General features: G+C 43.3%; 1 protein-coding gene across 8 annotated transcripts; it reads left to right on the forward strand.

Moving 5' to 3' along the window:
- The first annotated feature begins 5964 nt into the window (after positions 1–5964).
- Positions 5965–26113, forward strand: LOC115196985 (CCR4-NOT transcription complex subunit 2). 8 transcript variants are annotated; one of them, XM_029758072.1, is made up of 15 exons: positions 5965–6080; positions 7515–7694; positions 15055–15127; positions 15417–15561; positions 15871–16056; positions 16204–16283; positions 16515–16640; positions 17010–17167; positions 19825–19942; positions 20106–20262; positions 20399–20460; positions 23807–23856; positions 23994–24094; positions 24386–24536; positions 25222–26113. In XM_029758072.1, the coding sequence occupies exons 2-15, from the start codon at positions 7527–7529 to the stop codon at positions 25306–25308; spliced, it is 1662 nt and encodes a 553-aa protein (XP_029613932.1). In that variant the 5' UTR covers positions 5965–6080; positions 7515–7526; the 3' UTR covers positions 25309–26113. The 8 variants fall into 8 exon arrangements, with proteins under 8 accessions (XP_029613932.1, XP_029613930.1, XP_029613934.1 ...); XM_029758070.1 differs by having other exon boundaries at positions 5965–6075; XM_029758074.1 differs by having other exon boundaries at positions 5965–6075; positions 17013–17167.
- The last annotated feature ends 811 nt before the right edge of the window (positions 26114–26924 follow it).

Here is a 26924-nt window from a genome sequence, read left to right on the forward strand (position 1 = left end):
AAATGTTCATAAATGACCAGCATGGTCAAATAATAATAATCATAGTAGTTGTCGAGGGTGCAACAAGTCAGTAACACAAGAGTAAGTGTCAGTTGGCTTTTTCATAGCCGATCTTTGAGAGTATCTCTACCGCTCCTGCTGTCTCTAGAGAGTTGAAAACAGCAGGTCTGGGACAGGTAGCACGTCCAGTGAACAGGTCAGGGTTCCAGCAGGTCTGGGACAGCAGGTCTGGGACAGGTGGCACGTCCGGTGAACAGGTCAGGGTTCCATAGCCGCAGGCAGAACAGTTGGAACTGGAGCAGCAGCACGGCCAGGTGAACTGGGGACAGCAAGGAGTCATCAAGCCAGGTAGTCCTGAGGCATGGTCCTAGGACTCAGGTCCTCCGAGAGAGAGAAAGAAAGAGAGAAAGAGAGAATTAGAGAGAGCATATTTAAATTCACACAGGACACCGGAAAAGACAAGAGAAATACTCCAGATGTGACAAACTGACCCTAGCCCCCCCGACACATAAACTACTGCAGCATAAATACTGGAGGCTGAGACAGGAGGGGTCAGGAGACACTGTGGCCCCATCCGATGAAACCCCCGGACAGGGCCAAACAGGTAGGATATAACCCCACCCACTTTGCCAAAGCACAGCCCCCACACCACTGGAGGGATATCTCCAACCACCAACTTACCATCCCGAGACAAGGCCGAGTATAGCCCACAAAGATCTCCGCCACGGCACAACCCAAGGGGGGACGCCAACACAGACAGGAAGACCACGTCAGTGACTCAACCCACTCAAGTGACGCACCCCTCCCAGGGACGGCATGTAAAAACACTAGTAAGCCAGTGACTCAGCCCCTGTAATAGGGGTAGAGGCAGAGAATCCTAGTGGAGAGAGGGGAACCGGCCAGGCAGAGACAGCAAGGGCGGTTCGTTGCTCCAGCCTTTCCGTTCACCTTCACACCCCTGGGCCAGACTACACTTAGGACCTACTGAAGAGAAATGTCTTCCGTAAAGACTTAAAGGTTGAGACTGAGTCTGCGTCTCTCACATGGGTAGGCAGACTATTCCATAAAAATGGAGCTCTATAGGAGCAAGCCCTGCCTCCAGCTGTTTGCTTAGAAATTCTAGGAACAATTAGGAGGCCCGCGTCTTGTGACCGTAGCATACGTGTAGGTATGTACTGCAGGACCAAATCAGAAAGATAGGTAGGAGCAAGCCCATGTAATGCTTTGTAGGTTAGCAGTAAAACCTTGAAATCAGCCCTTGCCTTAACAGGAAGCCAGTGTAGGGAGGCTAGCACTGGAGTAATATGATCAAATTTTTTGTTCTAGTCAGGATTCTAGCAGCCGTATTTAGCACTGACTGAAGTTTATTTAGTGCTTTATCCGGGTAGCCGGAAAGTAGAGCATTGCAGTAGTCCAACCTAGAAGTAACAAAGGCATGGATTAATTTTTCTGCATCATTTTTGGACAGAAAGTTTCTGATTTTTGCAATGTTACGTAGATGGAAAAAAGCTGTCCTTGAAACAGCCTTGATATGTTCTTCAAAAGAGAGATCAGGGTCCAGAGTAACGCCGTGGTTCTTCACAGTTTTATTTGAGACAACTGTACAACCATCCAGATTAATTGTCAGATTCAACAGAAGATCTCTTTGTTTCTTGGGACCTAGAACAAGCATCTCTGTTTTGTCCGAGTTTAAAAGAAAGTTTGCAGCCATCCACTTCCTTATGTCTGAGACACAGGCTTCTAGCGAGGGCAATTTTGGGGCTTCACCATGTTTCATTGAAATGTACAGCTGTGTGTCATCCGTGTAACCGATGTGAAATGGCTAGTTAGTTAGCGGTGGTGCGCGCTAATAGCGTTTCAATCGGTGACGTCACTCGCTCTGAGACCTGAAGTAGGGTTTCCCCTTGCGTTGCAAGGGCCGCGGCTTTTGTGGCGCGATGGGTAACGTTGCTTCGTGGGGTGTCAGTTGTTGATGTGTGCAAGGGTCCCTGGTTCGAGCCCGGGTTGGGGCGAAGAGAGGGACGGAACCTACACTGTTACATTGATGCTGTTGACCCGGATCATTGGTTGCTGCGGAAAAGGAGGAGGTCAAAGGGGGGGTGAGTGTAACCGATGTGAAATGGCAAGTTAGTTAGCGGTGGTGCGCGCTAATAGCGTTTCAATCGGTGACGTCACTCGCTCTGAGACCTGAAGTAGGGTTTCCCCTTGCGTTGCAAGGGCCGCGGCTTTTGTGGCGCGATGGGTAACGTTGCTTCGTGGGGTGTCAGTTGTTGATGTGTGCAAGGGTCCCTGGTTCGAGCCCGGGTTGGGGCGAAGAGAGGGACGGAACCTACACTGTTACATCCGCATAGCAGTGAAATTTAACATCATGTTTTCGAATGACATCCCCAAGAGGTAAAATATATAGTGAAAACAATAGTGGTCCTAAAACGTAACCTTGAGGAACACCGAAATGTACAGTTGATTTGTCAGAGGACAAACCATTCACAGAGACAAACTGATATCTTTCCGACAGATAAGATCTAAACCAGGCCAGAACTTGTCCATGTAGACCAATTTGGGTTTCCAATCTCTCCAAAAGAATGTGGTGATCGATGGTATCAAAAGCAGCACTGATCTAGGAGCACGAGGACAGATGCAGAGCCTCGGTCTGACGTCATTAAAAGGTAATTTACCACCTTCACAAGTGCAGTCTCAGTGCTATGATGGGGTCTAAAACCAGACTGAAGCTTTTCGTATACATTGTTTGTCTTCAGGAAGGCAGTGAGTTGCTGCGCGACAGCTTTTTCAACATTTTTTGAGAGGAATGGAAGATTCGATATAGGCCGATAGTTTTTTATAATTTCTGGGTCAAGATTTGGCTTTTTCAAGAGAGGCTTTATTACTGCCACTTTTAGTAAGTCTGGTACACATCCGGTGGATAGAGAGCCATTTATTATATTCAACATAGGAGGGCCAAGCACTCTTCACATCTGTATGGTTGTGTGTGGACCATGTTAATTCCTTAGTGAAGTGGACACCCAGGAACTTGAAGCTCTCGACCCGCTCCACTACAGACTCATTGATGTGCGTGGGGGGAGGGAGAGGTTGACGTTGAGGGAGAGGTTGTTGTCCTGGCACCACACCGCCAGGTCTCTGACCTCCTCCCTATAGGCTACCTCATCATCATCGTTGATCAGTCCTATCAATTGAAGATGGTGTTGGAGTTGTGCGTGGCCACACAGTTGTGGGTGAACAGGGACTACAGGAAGCGACTAAGCACACACCCCTGAAGGGCCCCCGTGTTGAGGGTCAATGTGGCGGATGTGTTGTTGCCTTCCCTCACCGCCTCGGGGCAGCCATCAGGAAGTCCAGGATCCAGTTGCAGAAGGTGTTAGGTCTCAGGGTCCTTGAGCTTGGTGATGCGCTTGGAGGGGACTATGGTGTTGAATGTTGAGCTGTAGTCAATGAACTGCATTCTTATGTAGGTATTCCTTTTGTCCAATTGGGTGAGGGCAGTGTGGATTGCAATAGACATTGCGTCATCTGTGGATCTGTTAGGGCAATATGTGAATTGGAGTCGGCCCAGGGTATCTGGGATGATGGCGTTGATGTAAGCCATGACCAGCCTTTCAAAGCATTTCATGGCTACAGATGTGAGTGCTACGGGCGATAATCATTTAGCAGGTTACCTTGCCTTTCTTAGGCACAGGGACTATGGTGGTCTGCTTGAAACAAGTTGGTATTACAAACCGGGTCAGGGATAAGTGTCAGTGAAGACACTTGGCAGGTGGTCAGGGCATGCTCTATCAAGTTAATTCAATTTAAGGGCTTTATTGGCATGGGAAACAAATTTTAACATTGCCAAAGCAAGTGCAGTAGATAATAAACAAAAGTGAAATAAACACTAAAAATGAACAGTAAACATTACACAGAAGTTCCAAAAGAATAAAGACATTTAAAATGTGATATTATGGGTATATACCGTGTTGTAACGATGTGCAGTTAAAGTACAAAAGGGAATATAAATAAACATAAATATGGGTTGTATCTACAACGGTGTTTGTTCTTCACTGGTTGACCTTTTCTTGTGGCAACAGGTCACAAATCTTGCTGCTGTGATGGCACACTATGGTATTTCACCCAGTAGATATGGGAGTTCATCAAAATTGGGTTTGTTTTTCGAATTCTTTGTGGATCTGTGTGATCTGAGGGAAATATGTGTCTCTAATATGGTCATACATTTGGCAGGAGGTTAGGAAGTGCAGCTCATTTTCCACCTAATTTTGTGGGCAGTGTGCACATAGCCTGTCTTCTCTTGAGAGCCAGGTCTGCCTACGGCGGCCTTTCTCAATAGCAAGGCTATGTTCACTGAGTCTGTACATAGTCAAAGCTTTCCTTAAGTTTTGGATCAGTCACAGTGGTCAGGTATTCTGCCACTGTGTACTCTCTGTTTAGGGTCAAATAGCATTCTAGTTTGCTCTGTTTTTTTGTTAATTTTTCCAATGTGTCAAGTAATTATCTTTTAGTTTTCTCATGATTTGGTTGGGTCTAATTGTGTTGCTGTCCTGGGGCTCTGTGGGGTCTGTTTGTGTTTGTGAACAGAGCCCCAGGACCAGCTTGCTTAGCGGACTCTTCTCCAGGTTCATCTCTCTGTAGGTGATGGCTTTGTTATGGAAGGTTTGGGAATCGCTTCCTTTTAGGTAGATGTAGAATTTTAACGGCTCTTTTCTGGATTTTGTTTTATGTTGTACACTGAAGATATTCTATCTCCAGCCCTCCTCTATGCAGCACATTACTCTTCATCTGGTGGCTTCTGACAGGCAGAAATGCAGTACTTACTGATGAAGGAGAAAATGTGGGCAATATGGTGGTCGCTCCATAGAATGTAATACTGTAGATATATTGGAGAGGACAACATTTGTTATCCGATATGCTCTTAACCGATAGGCCTATAGCACAGATGAGTTGATACAATGTGTCATGCATACCACATAGATAGAACAATGGAATGATGATGAACAATAAGATTACTTGCAGATGCTTTAAAAGAGGGGTTGGCAACAACAGAAAGGGATTTTTTTGGCCCAAAAAAGTTTACAAAAAAAAAAGTAAATTGAATTTCCTTTTGGGTTAAAAAGAAGATCACCAGGTATTCAGTAAAGAATAATAAAAAAATAGAACATCTGTTTCCAAGTATTCCCACCAAAAAACAGACATGATCGTTTCTCAATGTAAGCAAGGCATGAAATGATTGTTATTTTCCAATATCATAATTGCAGTGTACAAATTATCATTGGGCTCCCGAGTGGCGCAGCAATCTAAGGCACTGCATCTCAGTGCAAGAGGTGTCACTACAGTTCCTGGTTTGAATCCAGACTGCATCACATCCGGCTGTGATTGGGAGTCCCATAGGGTGGTACACAATTGGCCCAGCGTCATCTGGGCTTGGCCACGGTAGACCGTCATTGTAAATAAGCATTTGTTCTTAACTTACTTGCTAAGTTACATTAAAAATATATATAAAAAAATCATAATTATTTTCTGGCATCCAGGCTCAGACAAAAATCTGCCTTGAGGCTGAATGTTGTTGTCTACCCCTGCTTTAAAATGTTATAAATACAAATAATTGGCAACACTTTTTAAACCCTTTAATGGCATAGGTGACGGTAATTCGTAGCTAGTGAGTGACACATCAATATGATATGGTGATATAACGTCATATCTAGGTTACTACTACTGTGGTATCATGCCTAGGGTTCATTGCCAAACCTCTATGTTTTGAAAATGACCGAAGTGGGAGTGGCTTGTTTTGTTTACCAACTGAGTTTGTTGATGCACTGATCATTGTCTACTACAGATTGGTGAGGTGAGTTCCCCCAACAATATATGTAACTACAAAAACAATATCGCTGACTATTCAAATACATTCTTAGTATTAGACACGCTGTACCCACATTAGTAGAACGTTCATCATTTGTGTGCGGAAATGATTAGGTTGCAGAGAGGTCAGAGGGTAAAGGCTATTCACCCAGGACTCTCGATTGTAGAATACACAGCCATCTTGGATCTACGAGCAGAAGGGAAATTAATGCGGTGAGGTTTTTTTTTTTTTTTTACAATTTCCACCCTCCCCCCACCCAAATATAAACCCGTTTGGTCCGAATCAAATCGTTGCATCACAACACATTCATATTTGTAGTCCTTGCCGTTCGGTATGTTTTGGACCGGTTCGTGGATATCAATTCGAACGGTCTTCTGTTTTTGTCTGTGTGGCCGCTAGCGTGAATTGAGACCGAGAGGTAGCTACTGGGATTGGGAAGTGGATAGGAGGCAAAGTAGGCCCAACCTGCACATCACTACCTATGGGCAAACAGACTGCCTGACAAGGGTTGTCACGGCTAGTTGTTGAAGCAAACTTATAATCAGACTCACGCTGTATTGGTAGCTAGTTAGCTCAATTTAGCTAGCTAGAACATAAACAATCAGCTGGCGTTACTAACGTAAGCTAGTTAATAGCTATAGCGTTAGCTAGCTCGCTTGTCTGAGTCCTGTGACCCACATGCATGACTCAAATTCCATTGCATTATACCGGCACACCAAGCCACCTTGCCGGACCCCTTCGTTTCTCGAGAGCTATCTATCTCTCCTGCAACCGGTCCATATTCTTTGCGTCCCTCTGTTCTGCTCGCTTAACTTGATAGGTTTAGATAGCTATTTAGATATTTCTGTCTTGATTAGCTACCTAACTTTGTTAGCCACAACATGCTAAAGCCAAGGATGAACAACCGATGTATCCAGTCACGCGAGAGTGGGTGGCTGTTTAGCTAGTTAGCCAACTAAGTTACACTAAATATAATTGTGGCATGTTCATGTTGATACTCTTCCCCCTGAGGCTCCACTATTACACTGGCAGCAAGCATCTTGCTAGCACAACAAGCATCTTCCTAGTTTTGACACCAGTGTGAGAGATGACCCCATTCAATGCGGAAATAATGACTGTGTGTAGGGTCATTTAAATATGAATAGCTATGTCTCCATGTTCACAAGGTGAGAAAGTGTCCGAGGGTTCTTAGATTGAAGGAACATCTGGTGTGGAGAATAACTGGAATCGGTTGTGAACTTAAGAGGCACCTGAGCAGAAGCTTGTAGAATTGTGCTGAGGCAATGATGCACACAGTTGTTGTATGTTGACCAATGCAATGAAACAGTGGAAAATCAACACTTTTTAAAAGTGATTGTTTTGCTGTAAGGCACACTGTATGCGCACATTGCGCAATGTGTGTGGGCGTGTAGTTGTCTGGTGGTGAGATGTGAGGTTGGAGTAGTTGAAACTGAAAGTCTAGTCGACCATCGTCATCGGACTAACAGTAGGCTACTGCATAACTGTTGTTTCACTCCTGTCCTGTCCATGATAGTTAAAAAAAATCTGATATGAACAATGTTTTGTCAATAAATGGATGCAGGCATGCTGGTTGACAAAGCCTTTTTGGAGTTGAAATAGTCAAATCTGTGCTTTCATCTCACTTCTGCAGGTGACAAACGGAATGTTCAGTGCTACAAGAAAGAAGTTTGTAGAGGGGGTCGAAAGCGACTACCCTGATGAGGGCATGTACTACAGCCAGCCGTTGCCGTTCTCACATAGGTCGGACAAAGACTTAAGCGCTCTGTCTGCTCGATCACACGTCCCTAGTACAGCTCCCTTTGAACTTGAAGTAAGTACATAACATTTTCACACGTTTCTTCTATAATTTCAATCTGTTTATGCATATTTGTCATATTTAGTGAGATTTAGGCTACTCCATTATCCTACACTACCTGCTGTGTTTATTTGGACTGCGAAGCTAAAACTTTTAATTTGGCTCTATACTCCAGCGTTTTGGAATTGAGATCAAATGTTTCATATGTGGCGACAGGACAGATGTCGCCTTTGATTTGACGGTATTTTCATACATGTCTGTTTTGCTGTTTATTAGGGCTAGGAATTGCTAGGGACCTGAAGATATGTATTATCACGATACTTAGGTGCCGGTACGATATGTGTTACGATTCTAGATGTATTGCGATTCAATACTGGGATTTGTTTTTTTTAAATGTTCCAAGCATATTGCTCACCATGCTGTATGTCTGCTGCAGAGGGACAAAAGAGCCATGACAAAAACGAGTTTTGATCAGTCATGGAAAGAAAAGCGCTGAAAACAAATAATCTCCCTATTTAAAAAGAAGATGGAGAACAAGCTATGAAGGAAAGATTCTGAAGTTTTGGTGCAGGTACAGCCAACTAGCGCAAAAAATAATATTGCGATATTGTCACTATGATACGAAACGCTATGTTGTCAAAAATAACATCCTGATTTGTAACTGCATCGCAGTTAAAGCAGACATTGAATATCCCTTTGAGCATAGTGAAGTTATTCATTACACTTCAGGTCGTGTATCAAAACACCCAGTCACTACAAAGATACAGGCGTCATTCCTAACTCAGTTGCGGGAGAGGAAGGAAACTGCTCAGAGATTTCACCATGAGGCCAATAGTGATTTTAAAACAGTTACAGAGTTTAATGGCTGTGATAGAGAACTGAGGATGGCTCAACAACATTGTAGTTACTCCACAATACTAACCTAATGGACAGAGTGAAAAGAAGGAAGCCTGTACAGATTTCAAAAAGATTCCAAAACATGCATCCTGTTTGCAATAAGGCACTAAAGTAATACTGCAAAAATGTGGCAAAGCAAATAGGGTTGGTCGTCAAATATTGGTCGTCTGTTTGTCGAAATTTTTAAACGTGTATTTTTCAATATATAGACACACCCTATGTGTTTGAATAAAATCAACTATATGCCTTGAGCTTGTCTGATGCTTTAAGTGCACTGTTTGATTAAATAATTATGACACAAATGACTCGAGGGAATCCGATGGCCACACTGTGTTAAAAAAAAAGAATATATTAAAAATTATAGTGAGTGACTGGCAAACGTTGTCTCTCTCTCCTCAGTGATTCAGTGAAAAGGCACCACAGCACAGCTATGTTTATCGCACTGTTTGTGCTGAAGCTGCAACATCATTTTAGCCATTTTGTTTCTTACTTGTTTCACTGACTGAAAAGTTCTGTTAACAGAAATCACTAATTTGTTGAGGAAAAACATCACCTATTCCCTCAACCCTTGCCATCTTTACGTGAAACTGGGGTGGCAGGTAGCCTAGTGGTTAGAGCGTTGGGCCCGTAACCGAAAGTTTGCTGGATTGAATTCCTGAGCTGACATGGTAAAAATCTGTTGTTCTTCCGCTGAACAAGGCAGTTAACCTACTGTTCCCCGGTAGGCCATCATTGTTAATAAGAATTTGTTCTTAACTGACTTGCCTAGTTAAATACAGGTAAAATATGTATTTTTTATTTATTTTTTTACATTGCATGCATGTGACCAATAAATTGGTTATAACAAACTCCGAACACTGTAATGTGAGAGCAAAGTGGATGCGGAGGACGTGAAAAGAAACTCGAAACGAGCAAATGTTTATTTTTTAATTAACTTTTATTTAAGTAGGAAAGTCAGTTACGAACAAATTCTTATTTACAATGACGGCCATCCAAAAGGCCTCCTGTGGGGGATTAAAATAAAAATAAATTACATTAAAATATTGGACAAAACACACATCACGACAAGAGAGACAACACTACATAAAGAGAGACCTAACACAACAACATAACATGGCAGCAACACGACAACACAGTATGGTAGCAACACAACATGACAGCAACATGGCACTTAACAGAGTACAAACATTATTGGGCACAGACAACAGCGAAAAGGGCTGGTTGCTCAGGAGGGAAAGGGGAAGTCAGATCTGTGGAAGACATTTGACTTACACTGAACAAAAATATAAACTTCACGTGCAACAATTTCTAATATTTTACTGAGTTACAGTTCATATTAGGAAATCAGTCAATTTAAATAAATTCATTAGGCCCTAATCTATGGATTTTACATGAATGAAAATACAGATATGTATCTGTTGGTCACAGATTCCTTAAAAAAAAGGGGGTCGTGGATCAGAAAACGAGTTAGTGTCTGGTGTGATCACCATTTGCCTCATGCAGCGCGACACATCTCCTTCGCATGGAGTTGATCAGGCTGTTGATTGTGGCCTGTGGATTGTTGTCCCACTCTTCAATGGCTATGCGAAGTTCTAGGATATTGGCGGTAACTGGTACACGCGGTCGTACACATCGATCTAGAGCATCCCAAACATGCTCAATGGGTGACGTGTGGTGAGTATGCAGGCCATGGAAGAGCACACTTCTCTAGTATGCCAGTGGCCATCGAAGGTGAGCATTTGCCAACTCAGGTCAAGATCCTGGTGAGGATGACGAGCACTTGAGCTTCCCCGAGACGGTTTCTGACAATTTGTGCAGAAATACATCTGTTGTTCAAACCCCCAGTTTCATCGGGTGGCTGGTCTCAGACAATATCGCAGGTGAAGAAGAAGGATGTGGAGGTCCTGGCTGGCATGGTTACACGTGGTCTGTGTTTGTGAAACCTGTTGAACGTACTGCCGAATTCTCTAACATGACGTTGGAGGTGGCTTATTGTAGAGAGATTAACATTAAATTCTCTGTCAACAGCTCTGGTGGACATTCCTGCAGTCAGCATGTCAATTGCACGCTCCCTCAAAACTTGAGACATCTGTGGCATTGTGTTGTGTGACACAGCTAAACATTTTAGGGTGGCCAATTATTGTCCCCAGCACAAGGTGTACCTGGGTAATGATCATGCTGTTTAATCATCTTCTTGATATGCCACACCTGTCAGGTGGATGGATTATCTTGGAAAGGAGAAATGCTCACGAACAAAGATGTAAACACATTTTAGAGAAATAAACTTTTTGTGTGTATGGAACATTTCTGGGATCTTTTATTTAAGCTCATGAAACATGGGACCAACACTTTACATGTTGCATTTATATTTTTGTTCAGAAAAAAAGGAGGATACGGGAGCAATCATTTTGTGAGTATTGAGTGCCAAACAGGTGCTGTTAGATTACAATATTATTTTTACCGATGATGAATAACTTGTGTGATGACATGAACAAATGAATGATTGATTGATACATTAGCATATATATTGAAGTATAGGCCTAACTAAGTTACAAGACCCCATAATGACAAAGCGAAAACAAGTGTTTAGACATTTTTGCAAGTGTATTCAAAATAAAAACCAGAAATACCTTATTTACATAAGTATTCAGACCCTATGCTATGAGACTCGAAATTGAGATCCGGTGCATCCTGTTTCCATTGATCATCATTGAGATGTTTCTACAACTTGATTGGAGTCCACCTGTGGTAAATTCAATTGGTTGGACAGGATTTGGAAAGGCACACACTTGTCTTTATAAGGTCCCAAAGTTGACAGTGCATGTCAGAGCATAAACCAAGCCACGGGGTCGAAGGAATTGTCTGTAGAGCTCTGAGACAGGATTGTGTCGAGGCACAGATCTGGGGAAGGGTGCCAAAAGATTTCTGCAGCATTGAAGGTCTCCAAGAACACAGTGGCCTCCATCATTCTTAAATGGAAGAATTTTGGAACCACCAAGACTCTTCCTGGAGCTGGCCGGCCAGCCAAACTGAGCAATCGGGGGAGAATGGCCTTGGTCAGGGAGGTGACCAAAGACCCGATGGTCACTATGACAGAGCTCTAGAGTTCCTCTGTGGAGGTGAGAGAACCCTCCAGAAGGACAACCATCTCTACAGCACTCCACCAATCAGGCCTTTATGATAGTGTGGCCAGACAGTAGCCACTCCTCAGTAAAAGGCACGTGACAGCCCGCTTGGAGTTTGCCAAGAGAGGGCTCTCAGACCATGAGAAACAAGATTCTCTGGTGTAATGATTATTATTTTATTTAACCTTTATTTAACTAGGCAAGTCAGTTAACACATTCTTATTTACAATGACATGCAAAGTGTCGCTTCCAGGGCTGTGGCAGTCATGTGGTTGTCAAGCAAATAACTGTCAGTCTCATGGTAATTGCCGTTAATTAACATAAAGGGGATCCACAAATGCAAGCTGCTGATGCCTGCCTTTGAAACATCTACATTTTAAAAGTCTAAAGTGTAATAAATCCACTTAATTGCCTGTACACCACAATGACACCAGATTATTTTAGGCAGGTCTTTCCTACGAAACATTATAATAAAAAATAATGGCACTTCTTCATATTATATGATTTTATTGTAAGAATATAATTGAACTTCACTGAGTACAATTCTAAGGATATTTTTCCGAGCTAGTGCGCACATGGAAAGGTTATTCTGTGTTCAGCTTTAAAAGTGATCATTTAAATGGATTATATGCTTGATTTTGAGTTATTTGGCAACTTTAGTTGTGAATGGTACAAACCTTAGAATGTCTTATGAAATCAACATATATGGGCTGCATGATCCCACTATATTGATGATGTAAAAAAAAAAAACTTTGGGGGGAACAAGGCATACACCATTTCTTGTCGCAGTGTAATTGCCTATATGTGTGAAATTAGTTTATGATTTAAAATGGCCAATTATCAGCTGGGCAGGCTAAACACCATCACCATTATATAATAATTAAGCTGTTATGATTTAGCATACACACAATTTTGTTTATGGTTTTTATTTTTTACTGAAGGCAACAAAAACAGCATGGTGACATCAGCATTGTGACAGTAGGTTACTTAGGCTTTCATATAGGAATGTTTGTATTTTCTCTTTTTTTCGTTTGAATGGGAACACACGTGAGGAATAAATAAGACGCTTCTAAGTATGTAAATAAAATAAGCACAATGGAAGATAATAAAAGTATTGGGCTCAAAGTTTAAGCTGCCTGTTGCCGATAACGGCTATTGTTTCAGCTCACTATCATAGGCTATAAGGTTCTGATTTAAGAAACACCAGGATGTTTACTATGTCGGGCTTCAGTGAAGACCGGAGACGGATAACTATGTTCCCTGCTGTGCTGAACACCCTCTCTGACGCAGTGCTGGTAGCACAAATGCACATCTACTTTTTAGCAAGCAGAGTCAATAAAGGAAAACGACAGTGGTTATCCCGCCACCATGACGGGGTCAGCAGTGTCCGGTTCCTTCTCTTCTATTTACCTACACTTAGGTTGGAGTCATTAAAACTTGTTTTTCAACCACTGTGTTGCTGCCTTGCTATGTTGTCTTAGGTCTCTCTTAATGTAGTGTTGTGTTGTCTCTCTTGTTGTGAAGTATGTTTTGTCCTATATTTATATTGTACTTGTTTTTAATCCCAGGCCCCCGTCCCCGCAAAAGGCCTTTTGCCTTTTGGTAGGCCGTCATAGTAAATAAGAATTTGTTCTTAACTGGCTTGCCTAGTTAAATAAAGATGAAATAAATAAAAGTATTGTCTGTAGGTTGATGAGGGAAAAAACGATTTAATCAATTTTAGAATAAGGCTGTAATGTAACAAAGTGGAATAAGTCAAGGGGTCTGAATACTTTCCAGATGGACTGTATATATGGATGATTTATAAAGCCAGGCACATTTAACAGTTAGGCTATTGATTATAGACCTAATTAAATTGGGGTTTCCTCTCTCCTCAATTTTATCAGACAATTAAGGCAAGGGCTGTTTCCTCTTCTACTTACCCCGCTGCTCCCTCTGCTGCATTGTACTCAACACCAATATGCTGGTTAACTTTTCTATTATTCACATAGCAACATAGGGAAAGTTAGCAATTCTACTGTGCACCGAAGATTATTTCAGAACCGCGGACAGTGACCGCTATCCAATGCGGGAGAAAGCGCATATGTTATAAAATAATATTATATTTATTAGTGTTGCACCATTATTTTTGCATAATATAACCATGTACAATTTAAGTATCACATGATGATTGACTGTGCCATCTCCATGGCCTCCGCAATGGATTAGTCCACTGAAACAGGTGTGAATCAGACAGGTGTCTTGTGCACCATGAAGAAGAAAAAATATTTTTGCGACTGCTTGACTAAAGAAATCTTGGTCGACAAACAGCCTATCGACCAGTCAACTAAATGGGGTCAGCCCTAAAAGCGATTCACTCACTTTTTGTCCTGAATACAAAGTGTTATATTTGGGGCAAATACAACACATTACTCAGTACCACGCTCCATATTTTCAAGCATAGTTGTAGCTGCATCATGTTATGGGTATGCTTGTAATCGTTAAGGTTTGAGGAATTTTCAGGATAAAAAAGAAACGGAATGGAGTTAAGTACAGGCAAAATCCTAGAGGAAAACCTGGTTCAGTCTGCTTTCCACCAGACACTGACACTTTGGAGTTGAAACCTAAAACACAAGACTAAATCTACACTGGAGTTGCTTACCAAGAAGACAGTGAATGTTCCTCAGTGGCGACTTAAATCTGCTTGAAAATCTATGGCAAGACCTGAACATGGTTGTCTAGCAATGATCAACAACCATTTTGACAGAATTTGTAACACAACAAATTGTAGAAAAAGTCAGGCAGTGTGAATACTTTCTGAAGGCACTGTAATCTGAAACACAACCAAAACAAACTGCAAATGCAGATAAACAAGTTCATTGCGTGATAGGAATATGGGACCAAATACTAGACTTTTGACTACTTTAATACACACACAAGTGAATTTGTCAAAATACTTATGACACCTTCAAATGGGGGAGACATTACTTTCTAAATGGTAAGACACATATGCATGAAAATAACCTGAAGTAAAAGGTGACATTCTGCTGTCGCCTCATATGAAATGTTTGATCTCAAAATGCTGGAATACAGTGCCAAATTAAACGTATTAGCTTCACCGCCCAAATAAATACATAGGCATATACACTCCCCTAACTTTATAACTTTGCCTTAGCATTGATGGTGTTATTATTATCCTTGAACTTGAACACCCAAATTCCTGTGTAATTCCAATGTGATTTGTAAACTGTGATATATGAACTGCCCAAATGTGCAGTAATGTGTTATTGATAAAGGCATTGTCATCTCTGGCTGTTCTTGTTTTCCAGTACTCCCTCCTCTCATTATGTGGTTTATCTCTTCTCTTCTTCCAGATGCTCTCGTCTCCCTCACCGTCGTCATCAGGTCAACTGTCCCAGCTTGGTGCCAGTTTATACGGCCCACAGAGTAAGCTGACTGCATCTGTTTTCAGGGTCTTTCCTACTAAGTCCATAATACATTTATGTCTGTAACAATTTGGTAGTCAAGTCATACCTGGAGCAATTTGATCATTACAAATAATTACCCAATATACCTGATTTTAAATATACCCAATTCTAGACAGACTTCAACACTATTCCCTTAGGCACTTCTTGTTGATCTCAAAAGATTACTTTAAGAGATATCCAATCTATTGGTCACTTTGGAAGTTGGTAAGAGAGACCCATGTTTACTGTTTCTATTTCTCGCGTTGCAGGTGCACTAGGCTTCTCGATAAGGGGCATGGGAAACAACACTCAGTTAAACCGCAGCTTAACGCAAGGCACCCAGCTACCGAGCCATATCACCCCCACCACGGGGGTGCCCACCATGTCCCTCCATACCCCGCCCTCGCCAAGCAGGTGTGTTTAAGAGATGAGACGTGAGACAGAGATGCTGGAGAGAGATATAGCTTTGGCAATGTAAACATATGTTTCCCATGCCAATAAAGCCCATTGAATTGAGATATTCTGGAGACAGACATATAACACATAAGCCAGTGTGTTTGATTGCCATGGAATCATTATTCTGCTGCTAATTAGTTAGCCAGTCAGTTCAGTTCAGTGGTTGCAGAGCAGGACAGGACATTTATTAGTAAAGTCATCATCTGGCTTCATATCAACCCATTCTGCCCTCCCATCTATCTCCAACCCATGATGTGTCCTCCGCAGGGGGATCCTGCCGATGAACTCGAGGAACATGCTGAACCACTCCCAGGTGGGCCAGGGCATCGGGATGGTCAGCAGCAGGACCAACAGCATGGGCAGCTCAGGGCTGGGCAGCCCCAACCGCAGCTCCCCCAGCATCATCTGTATGCCCAAACAGCAGCCTGCACGGCAGCCCTTCACCATCAACAGGTACACGGTCTGGCTGGCCATACAGTTTAAAGATCTGTTGTTCTCAACTCTGTATAAAATTATAAATCAATCGTTTTTTGTGATGATTGGAAATAGATATTAAGGTGCTCCAGTTGGAGGCTAAAGTTGTCCTCTGTATTTCTGTAGCATGTCAGGATTCGGGATGAACCGAAACCAGGCGTTTGGGATGAACAACTCGTTATCAAGCAACATCTTCAATGGCACAGGTTAGTAGTGTGTCACTTCATAATAACCAACTATCTGATGCTCAGTCTGGCCATTGATTGAGACATCACACTCAGCCCGGTGTTTACCTGTATGTTTTTGTTGCCAAGTTTTTATAACGTTCACTTACGTATCCATTCACACAATCTGTAAGACACAGTCAGCATGAATAGTAACACACATTTACCTACCCATATGGCTTTCTTACAAGTCTTTAACCCTCCCTCTCACAGACGGTAGTGAAAACGTGACGGGGCTAGACCTGTCCGACTTCCCTGCGTTAGCAGACAGGAGTCGGAGGGAAGGAAGCGGAAACCCAACGCCGCTACTCAACCCGCTAGCTGGAAGGGCCCCCTATGGTAAGAAGTCTTTATAGCACACTAGTAAGGATTTATAATTGTGGACTAATCTAGGCGGGCTACCTATAGTAAGGGCTCAACGTAGTGCACTAGAAAGACGGGCTCATTGTTAATGCACTAGGCTTGGATGCTAAAGGCACTTGGCAGTGCATGTGTAAAAAGCATCAGACTCATCACGTTACTGTGGGCCAGTCAGTACGGCTAGACACATTCTCATTGTAAATACTCAGTTCACTTGTCTCTCTTCAAATATAAACAGTGGCGAGTCATGTGATGAAGAAAGGGAAAAGGCCTTCTCCAATGGTGTGTGTATATATATATATATAACCCAAGGCTAAACTTCTTTCTCATTGTGGTGATTTATTTAAGAAGCCTCTTCTCTTCATCTCATGACCTCATCAGTTGGCATGGTGACAAAGCCATCGAATGAGCCGACACAGGATTTCTCCATCCACAACGAGGACTTCCCTGCACTGCCTGGTCCCAACTACAAGGACCCCACGTTGAGCAATGACGACAGCAAGACAGTGAGTCACGCAGACAGACAGGCTTACTTTAGCCTGGTTGTCAGTCTGTTTTCCTTGGTCGTTGTCATGCCAAACATGGATAAAGCAGAAACGGACAGGCAACCAGGCAAGGCCTCCTTATATTGAGCAGCAACAGCTACTGCATATTCAAGTGTTTCACCTTATATATAATGGCGCCGGAGGTTATGGCCGCCGTTTTTCGGGCTCATAACCAACTGTGTTATTTGGTTTGTTTTTCCGCATTGTTTGTAACTTATTTTGTACATAAAGTTGCTACTACCGTCTCTTATGACCGAAAAGAGCTTCTGGACACCAGAACAGCAATTACCTCAAACTGGACAAAGATTTTTTTCTTTAATAAGTCTGACTCAAAGGATATACTGCTCTCCGGAGAATAGGCCCAAACCCCATCATTTGCATGAAGAAAAGGCGGAGATACAGAGGGAGAAGGTCGGGGTGCCTTGTTAGGAAAACAAACTCGATGATCTACCGTCGAGACTATCCTATCAACGGGACATTAAAAACAGTAATATCTTATGTTTCACTGAGTCGTGGCTGAACGACGACACAGATAATATAGAGCTGGCTGGGTTTTCCGTGCATTGGCAGGACAGAGCAGCTACATCTGATAAGACGAGGGGCGGGGGTATGTGTCTATTTGTCAATAACAACTGGTGCGCGATGTCTAATATTAAAGAAGTCTCAAGGTATTGCTCACCTGAGGTAGAGTACCTCATGATAAGCTGTAGATCACACTATCTACCAAGAGAGTTCTCATCTATATTATTCGTGGCCGTCTATTTACCTCCACAAACCGATACCGGTCGCACTCAACGAGCTGTAAATGCTCATCCAGAAGCAGCGCTCCTACTGGCCGGGGACTTTAATTCAGGCATACTTTAAATCCGTTTTACCTAATTTGTACCAGTATTTTACATGTGCAACAAGAGGAAAAAAAACTCTAGACCACCTTTACTCCACACACAGAGACGCATACAAAGCTCTCCCTCACCCTCCATTTGGCAAATCTGACCATAATTCTAAAACTAAAGCAGGAAGTACCAGTGACTCGCTCAATACGGAAGTGGTCAGATGCGGATGCTACTCTACAGAATTGTTTTGCTAGCACAGACTGGAATATGTTCCGTGATTCATCTAATGGCATTGAGGAGTATACCACCTCAATCACCAGCTTCATCAGTAAGTGCATTGACAACGTCGTCCCCACAGTGGCCGTACGTACATATCCCAACTAGAAGCCATGGATTACAGGCAACATCCGCACCGAGCTAAAGGCTAGAGCTGCCACTTTCAAGGAGTGGGAGACTAATCTGGACCCTTATAAGGAATCCCGCTATGCCCTCAGACGAACCATCAAACAAGCCAAGCGTCAATAGAGGATTAAGATTGAATCCTACTACACCGGCTCTGATGCTCGTCGGATGTGGCAGGGATGGAAAACTATTACAGGCAACATCCACACTGAACTAAAGGCTAGAGCTGCCGCTTTCAAGGAGCGGGAAGTGTTTTCACTGACATTTTCAACCTCTCACTGACCGTGTCTGTAATACCCACATGAAACAGCCTATAGGGAGGAGGTCCGAGACCTGGCAGTGTGGTGCCAGGACAACCTCCTCTCCCTCAATGTGAGCAAGACAAAGGAGTTGTTCATGGACTACTGGAAAAGGATTGCCGTACAGGCCCCCATTAACATCAACAGAGTTGTGGTGGAGCGAGTCAAGAGTTTCAAGTTCCTTGGTGTCCACATTACCAACAAACTATCATGGTCCAAACACACCAAGACAGTCGTGAAGAGGGCACGACAACACCTTTCCCCCTCAGGAGACTGAAAAGATTTGGCATGGGTCCCCAGATCCTCAAAAAGTTCTACAGCTGCACCATCGAGAGCATCCTGACCGGTTGCGTCACCGCCTGGTATGGCAACTGCTCGGCATCCGACCGTAAGGCACTACAGAGGGTAGTGCGTACGGCCCAATACATCACTGTGGCCAAGCTTCCTGCCATCCAGGACCTGTATACTAGGCGGTGTCAGAGGAAGGCCCATAAAATTGTCAAAGACTCAGTCATAGACTGTTTTCTCTGCTACCTCACGGCAAGCGGTACTGGAGCGCCAAGTCTAGGTCCAAAAGGCTCCATAACAGCTTCTACCACCAAGCTATAAGACTGTTGAACAATTAACCAAATGGCCACCTGGACTATTTACCTTGACCCCCTCCCCCCTTTGTTTTTACACTGCTGCTACTCACTGTTTATTATCTATGCATAGTCACTTTGCCCCAACCTACATGTACAAACTACCTCGACTAACCTGTACCCTCGCACATTGACTCGGTACCCCCTGTATATAGCCTCGCTATTGTTATGTAATTTTATTGTTACTTTTTGTTTACTTTAGGTTATTTAGTAAATCTTTTCTTAATTCTTTAACTGCATTTTTGGTTAAGGGCTGTAAGTAAGCATTTCACGGTAAGGTCTACACCTGTTGTATTCGGCAGATGTGACAAATAAAATTTGATTTGATTTAGTTAGAAGAGCGGACATCTTATATAAAAAGCAATGTTCCATGATGTCATGTGGGTTATAGATGTAATAAAAATAAGATGATTATTAATTCATTTGTTTTTTGCTTTGTTCAGAACCTAAACTCTACAGGCAAGAGCACGTCCAGTGCAGATGGGCCTATGTTCCCCGGAGACAAGACGACCTCAGCACAGAACAACAACCAGAAGAAAGGGATCCAGGTGTTACCTGACGGTGAGCCTTCTCAACCAATCACACCTCTCGGTCTCGACCTGGGTGGGTTTTGAGATGGTTTCTGTGTGACTGTTGGCCAGTGGCGTTGTCCAAATTTGCACTAGCTGGAGGGAAAGCTCAACTTGTTGATTATTATTTTGTGTTGATTTTCCTACATCTGTAGGGCGGGTGACGAACATTCCCAGGGGAATGGTGACGGACCAGTTTGGAATGATTGGCTTGCTGACATTTATTCGAGCGGCGGAGACGGACCCAGGCATGGTGCACCTGGCGCTGGGGAGTGACCTTACAACACTGGGACTCAACCTCAACTCTCCAGAGTAAGATGGCTGCCCTGTCTCAATATTAGGTTGAAGGGATACATAAATCAAAAATCTAAGTTTTGTCAGATGTTCTTTATCATCAAAAGTGGTTAAGTCCATGTTGAGAGTAACATGTCCCTTCCTCTCCTGACAGAAACCTGTACCCCAAGTTTGCTTCCCCCTGGGCATCAGCACCGTGTCGACCTCAAGACATTGGTAAGACATTATCCTGACCACACGCACACTGACTCACACCAAGACGCACACCAAGACACATACACCTGTGCAGATACAAAGATGGCGCCGAAGAACATGGCTGACGTTTTACATTCTCCCAACCAATTGTGCTATTTTGTCATTTTTTTTGTGTTTTGTTTAACTTATTTTTTTACTTATTGTGTACATAATGTTACCGCTAACTTCTGGACATCAGAAAAGTGATTACTCACCGCGGACTGCAGGAAACTTTTTTTCCTTTAACGAGTCCGACGAGAAGGATATCCTGCTTTCAGTGGAACAGGCCCAGATCTACGCCTTTTGCGCAAAGAAAAGACGCTGGAAAAGAGGCCGCAGATCGGGCACCCTTCTGAGAATCCGGAGGCAAGCAATTAACTCCCATTGCCTTCCATTGTTCTTGCTAACGTGCAATCATTGGAAAATAAAACTGATGACCTACGATTTAAGATTATTCTACCAACGGGACATTAAAAACTGTAATATCTTATGTTTCACCGAGACGTGGCTGAACGAAGATACGGACAATATAGAGCTAACAGGATTTTCCATGCACCGGCAGAACAGAGACGCTACCTCTGGTAAGACGAGGGGTGGGGGTGAGTGTCTTTTTGTCAATAACAGCTGGTGCGTGATGTCTAATATTAAAGAAGTCTCGAGGTATTGCTCACCTGAGGTAGAGTGCCTCATGATAAGCTGTAGACCACACTATCTACCAAGAGAGTTCTCATCTGTATTATTCATAGCCGTCTATTTACCACCACAAAGCGAAGCTGGCACGAAGACCGCTCTCAACCAACTCTATAAGGCCATAAGCAAAGAAGAAAATGCTCACCCAGAAGTGGCGCTCCTAGTGGCCAGGGACTTTAATGCAGGCAAACTTAAATCAGTTTTACCAAATTTTTACCAGCATGTCACATGTACAACCAGGGGGAAAAAAACCCTAGACCACCTTTACTCCACACACAGAGATGAATACAAATCTCTCCCCCGCCCTCCATTTGGCAAATCTGACCATAATTCTATCCTCCTGATTCCTGCTTACAAGCTAATACTAAAGTAGGAAGTACCAGTGACTCGCTCTATACGGAAGTGGTCAGATGACGCGGAAGCTACAGGATTGTTTTGCTAGCACAGACTGGAATATGTTCCGTGATTCATCTAATGGCATTGAGGAGTATAACACCTCAGTCACCAGCTTCATCAATAAGTGCATTGACGACGTCGTCCCCACAGTGACCGTACGTACATATCCCAACTAGAAGCCATGGATTACAGGCAACATCCGCACCGAGCTAAAGGCTAGAGCTGCCACTTTCAAGCAGTGGGAGACTAATCTGGAACCTTATAAGAAATCCCGCTATGCCCTCAGACGAACCATCAAACAAGCCAAGCGTCAATAGAGGATTAAGATTGAATCCTACTACACCGGCTCTGATGCTCGTCGGATGTGGCAGGGCTGGAAACCTATTACGGACAACAAAGGGAAACCCAGACGCGAGCTGCCCAGTGACGCGAGCCTACCAGATGAGCTAAATGCCTTTTATGCTCGCTTCGAGGCAAGCAAAACTGAAGCGTGCACGAGAGCACTGTTCTGGATGACTGTGTGATAACGTTCTTGGTAGCCGATGTGAACAAAAGCTTTAAACAGGTCAACATTCACAAAGCCGCTGGGCCAGACGGATTACAAGGACGTCTACTCAAACTGTCAAGTGTCTTCACTGACATTTTCAACCTCTCCCTGACCGAGTCTGTAATACCTACATGTTTCAAGCAGACCACCATAGTCCCTGTGCCCAAGAAAGCAAAGGTAACCTGCCTAAATGATTACTGCCCTGTGGCACTCACGTCGGTAGCCATGAAGTGCTTTGAAAGACTGGTCATGGCTCACATCAACAGCATCCTCCTGGACACCCTAGACCCACTCCAATTCGCATACTGCCCCAACAGATCCACAGATGATGTGATGTCAATTGCACTTCACACTGCCCTTTCTCACCTGGATAAAAGGAACACCTATGTGAGAATGCTGTTCATTGACTACAGCTCAGCGTTCAACACCATAGTGCCCACTAAGCTCATCACTAAGTTAAGGACTCTGGGACTAAACACCTCCCTCTGGACTTCCTGAAGGGCCGCCCCAGATGGTAAGAGTAGACAACAACACATCTGTCATGCTGATCCTTAACACTGGGGCCCCTCAGGGGTGTGTACTTAGTCCCCTCCTGTATTCCCTGTTCACCCACTACTGTGTGGCCAAACATGATTCCAACACCATCATTAAGTTTGCTGATGACACAACAGTGGTAGGCCTGATCACTGACAACGATGAGACAGTCTATAGGGACTGGTCAGAGAACTGGCAGTGTGGTGCCAGGACAACAACCTCTCCCTCAGTGTGAGCAAGACTAAGGAGCTTATCGTGGACTACAGGAAAAGGAGGGCCGAACAGGCCCCCATTAACATCGACGGGGCTGTAGTGGAGCGGGTCAAGAGTTTCAAGTTCCTTGGTGTCCACATCAGCAACCAACTATCATGGTCCAAACATACCAAGACAGTTGTGAAGAGGACACGACAAAACCTTTTCCCCCTCAGGAGACTGAAAAGATTTGGCATGGGTCCCCAGATCCTCAAAAGGTTCTACAGTTGCACCATTGAGAGCATACTGACCTGACTGTAAGGCGAACGGCCCAGTACATCGCTGGGGCCAAGCTTCCTGCCATCCAGGACCTAGGCGGTGTCAGAGGAAAGCCCATAAATTTGTCAGAGACTCCAGTCACCCAAGTTATAGACTTTTATTTTCTGCTACTGCACGGCAAGCGGTACCGGAGCACCAAGTCTAGGACCAAAAGGCTCCATAACAGCTTCTACCCCCAAGCCATTAGACTGCTGAACAACTCATAAAATCGCCACCAGACAATTTACATTTACCCCCCCCCCCCCCCTTTTGTACACTGCTGGTTGTTTGTTACCTATGCGTAGTCATTTTGCCCCCACCTACATGTTCAGATTACCTCAACTAGGCTGTACCCCGCACACTGACTCTGTACCGGTGCCCCCTGTATATAGCCTCGTTATTCTTATTGTGTTACTTTTTATTTTAGTCTACTTGGTAAATTTCTTCTTCTTGAACTGCACTGTTGTTTAAGGGCTTGTAAGTAAGCATTTCACGGTAAAGTCTACACTTGTTGTATTCGGCGCATGTGACAAAGTTTGATTTGACCAGGATAGTCATTTGCCACATTTGCCAGTGTATTCCACCAATACGCGCACACACCCGCACCCCGCACTGAGCCTTTTGGTGACCCTGGTGCCGCCTCTCTTTCAGACTTCCACGTCCCGTCTGAGTACTTAACCAACATTCACATACGGGACAAGGTAGGTGATGAATCAGTAATTTAACCAGTTTGTGTAACACCCCCTTTCATGTGGCATTGATCTTATGCTCTTGAAGAAAGCACACTGCCATCATTGGATAAACGAATGATGGTGTTGATAAAGACGTCTCTCCTCAGCTGGCAGCTATTAAACTGGCTCGTTACGGTGAAGACCTGCTGTTCTATCTGTACTACATGAACGGAGGAGACCTGCTACAGCTCCTGGCAGCAGTAGAGCTGTAAGTAGCACATCCAAACTACTACTGAAGGCATTTAACTTACTTTGTAGTATAGTGCCTTGCTCATCTTTTATTTAGAAATGATCAGACTCCCCTCAAATGTGATTTTTAGAGATTTTACCTCACCTTAACTCCCAGTATCACTTTTTGGTTTTCTTCCAGTAGTTGTCCAAAATACCACATTTCTTTCCATAGGTTGTTATCAATAAGCGATTTGTGCGTATTTTCTTTGACTTGACTGTGCAGTAATGGGATTTCTCTCTCTCCTGCCTGTGCTTGGTGTTGGTGCAGCTTCAACCGGGACTGGCGGTACCACAAGGAGGAGCGGGTGTGGATCACGAGGGCGCCGGGTATGGAGCCCACACTAAAGACCAACACCTACGAGAGGGGAACCTACTACTTCTTTGATTGTCTTAACTGGAGGAAGGTAGCCAAGGTAAAGGTATTGGCTCTAGTATCCACTACCCTCAATCAATACACTAAACATCAAAGGGATAGTCCGGGATTTTGGCAATCTACTTCCCAAAAGTCAGATTAACTCTAGTATACAATTTTTATGTCTCAGCGTCCAGTATGAAGGAAGTTAGATGTAGTTTTGTGAGCCAATGCGAACTACAGTTAGTGCAATGCTAACCAGAGTTAGCATGCTAGCTGTTTTCATAGACGTCCAGTCATTGTGCTAACGCTAGTTAGAAATTGCGCTAACGCTAGTTAGCATTTTTCTTCAAACTGCACGCAGAGACATAAAAATGGTATCCTCGAGTTCATCTGACTCTGGGGAAGTAGATGAAGGACTTCGTTGCCAAAATCTCGAACTATCCCTTTAAGAGAAAGCATTATCTGTGTGCCTTTTTAGATTTAGATGTATGCCATGAGTTGTGAATCTCCTTTGATGGAGTTACGTGCTTTACTTACTAGTTTTGTTTTGGAACGTTTAAGAGTTTTTAACGTTGGTTCTGACCCTCAAGAAAGGCTTGTAAAAAGGCTCAAGGTAGGCCTTCAGTATCTCTCGGTTGCTGGTGATTTCACACTGGGTATTTAGTTTTTGATTATCAGTAGTCTCACTCGGGCCATATAAACTCAGCAGGAGTCTTCCATTACCGATTGTGTGTTCTCAATCCCTTCAGGAGTTCCACCTGGAGTACGACAAGCTAGAAGAGAGGCCCCACGTCCCGTCTACCTTCAACTACAACCCAGCCCAGCAGGCCTTCTGAGGCCCAGTACAGTATAGTCCCAGGGGTACTGCTGAGGAGGGTGCTGTGGCCCAGGCATCCATCCTGGTTTTTATTCCTTGAGGATCTGGTTAAAATGACTGCAGAGGAGGTCCTCACCGCCGCATAAGGGTGGGGAAAACTGAGCCCTGCCTTTCCCAAATTATGTGCTGCCCAAACGCCTACACTTGTTCTGTTTTTATTCCTTTAATGTCCTTGTTTTTTGAGGTGGGATTTGAGCAGGGTCTGTGTTTTGTTTACCTCTGAATCAGAAGACTGACTATACCGGCACACTTTACAGTGACAAAACAAGGGTTATGACACATTTTTTCATCAAAAAAAAGTGACAAAGGTGGGGAAGGCTAAACCAACAAGTACCATCCCACACGTGAGAACGAAAGGGGCCGGAAGAAATGCAATGTTCGTTGTTGCACTATTTAGTAATAAAAGAACACAAAGATTGTTTGTGCTTTTTTATGTGAAAACACTCCCTCGTGTTTTGTTTTGTAAAGATCAGCAGCCTGTCTACACCTCTCTCTCCACTTCTCCTCTCCTCTCTTTCCATCTCTCCTCTTGTACATTCCCTCTTTTCTCAACCGGCCCCACATCTTTCTTTCCTTTTGACGGGTATTTTCTGTCTGGCTTCAAAATAGACACAGATCGGATACTTTTTTAGAGAATGTTCTCACAACCTGTGGACAACCCGTACAAGGGTTGTTAGAATACCTACCCAGCTTCATTGTTCCAGAGCAAGCAAAACACTTTCCAGTCTTTGTTACGATTTTGTAATAAACGTGTAAAAAAAAAATATTTTTATGTTTGAACATCACATGAATACTGATATGTATGTATGAATCTGTATATATTATATATGTATGTGTATATGTGTATATATATATATATGTATATGTGTGTATATATATGTGTGTGTGTGTGTGTGTGTGTGTGTATGTATGTATATATATATATATATATATGTATATATATATATATATATATATATATATATATGTAAGTGTATATATATATTTTGTAGAGAAAAATATTGCTCTGCCTTGTACCTCGTTTTTAGGAGGTCAGCGTGGATGCAATATGTGGATAAAATAGGACATTTCTGTATCTGCTGGACAGGGCGTCGCACTCGGAGCCGTGAGCGCTTACGACGAAGAATTACAAATAAAAAAGACAAACAAGGAAATACCTGATTCTCAGCTAAAACAAGGAAATCCACCCCCAAACAAACCAACTAATCAGTCCAAAGCAAGAGGACAGACGGACACATTTCACTTAAAACTGTTTAAACAGCAGCATTTCGTAGGAAATGGAAAAGTGAATAATTTTAAGAATAATGAATACAGATCAATCTTGTATTTTCTGACGTTCAAAGCCTCGTTTCTTTGTAATAAAGCAGAAAAGGCTTTCCTGAACTACTATTGTGTGGCGTCTGGTTTCTGAGGGAAGGAGACATTTCTGACATTTGAAATCTTCACGAGTCTTGATGAAAACCAAACAAATTTGACACAATTTATATGAAATTATATCCCCCTTCCAGTGGTCCTTGCAGTTGTATATGTATTATCTGTGTATTACTGACCTACTGATACACATCATTTAAGGGC

The sequence above is a fragment of the Salmo trutta genome, chromosome 7 (assembly GCF_901001165.1).
Source record: "Salmo trutta chromosome 7, fSalTru1.1, whole genome shotgun sequence".
NCBI classification, from domain to species: Eukaryota; Metazoa; Chordata; class Actinopteri; order Salmoniformes; family Salmonidae; genus Salmo; species Salmo trutta.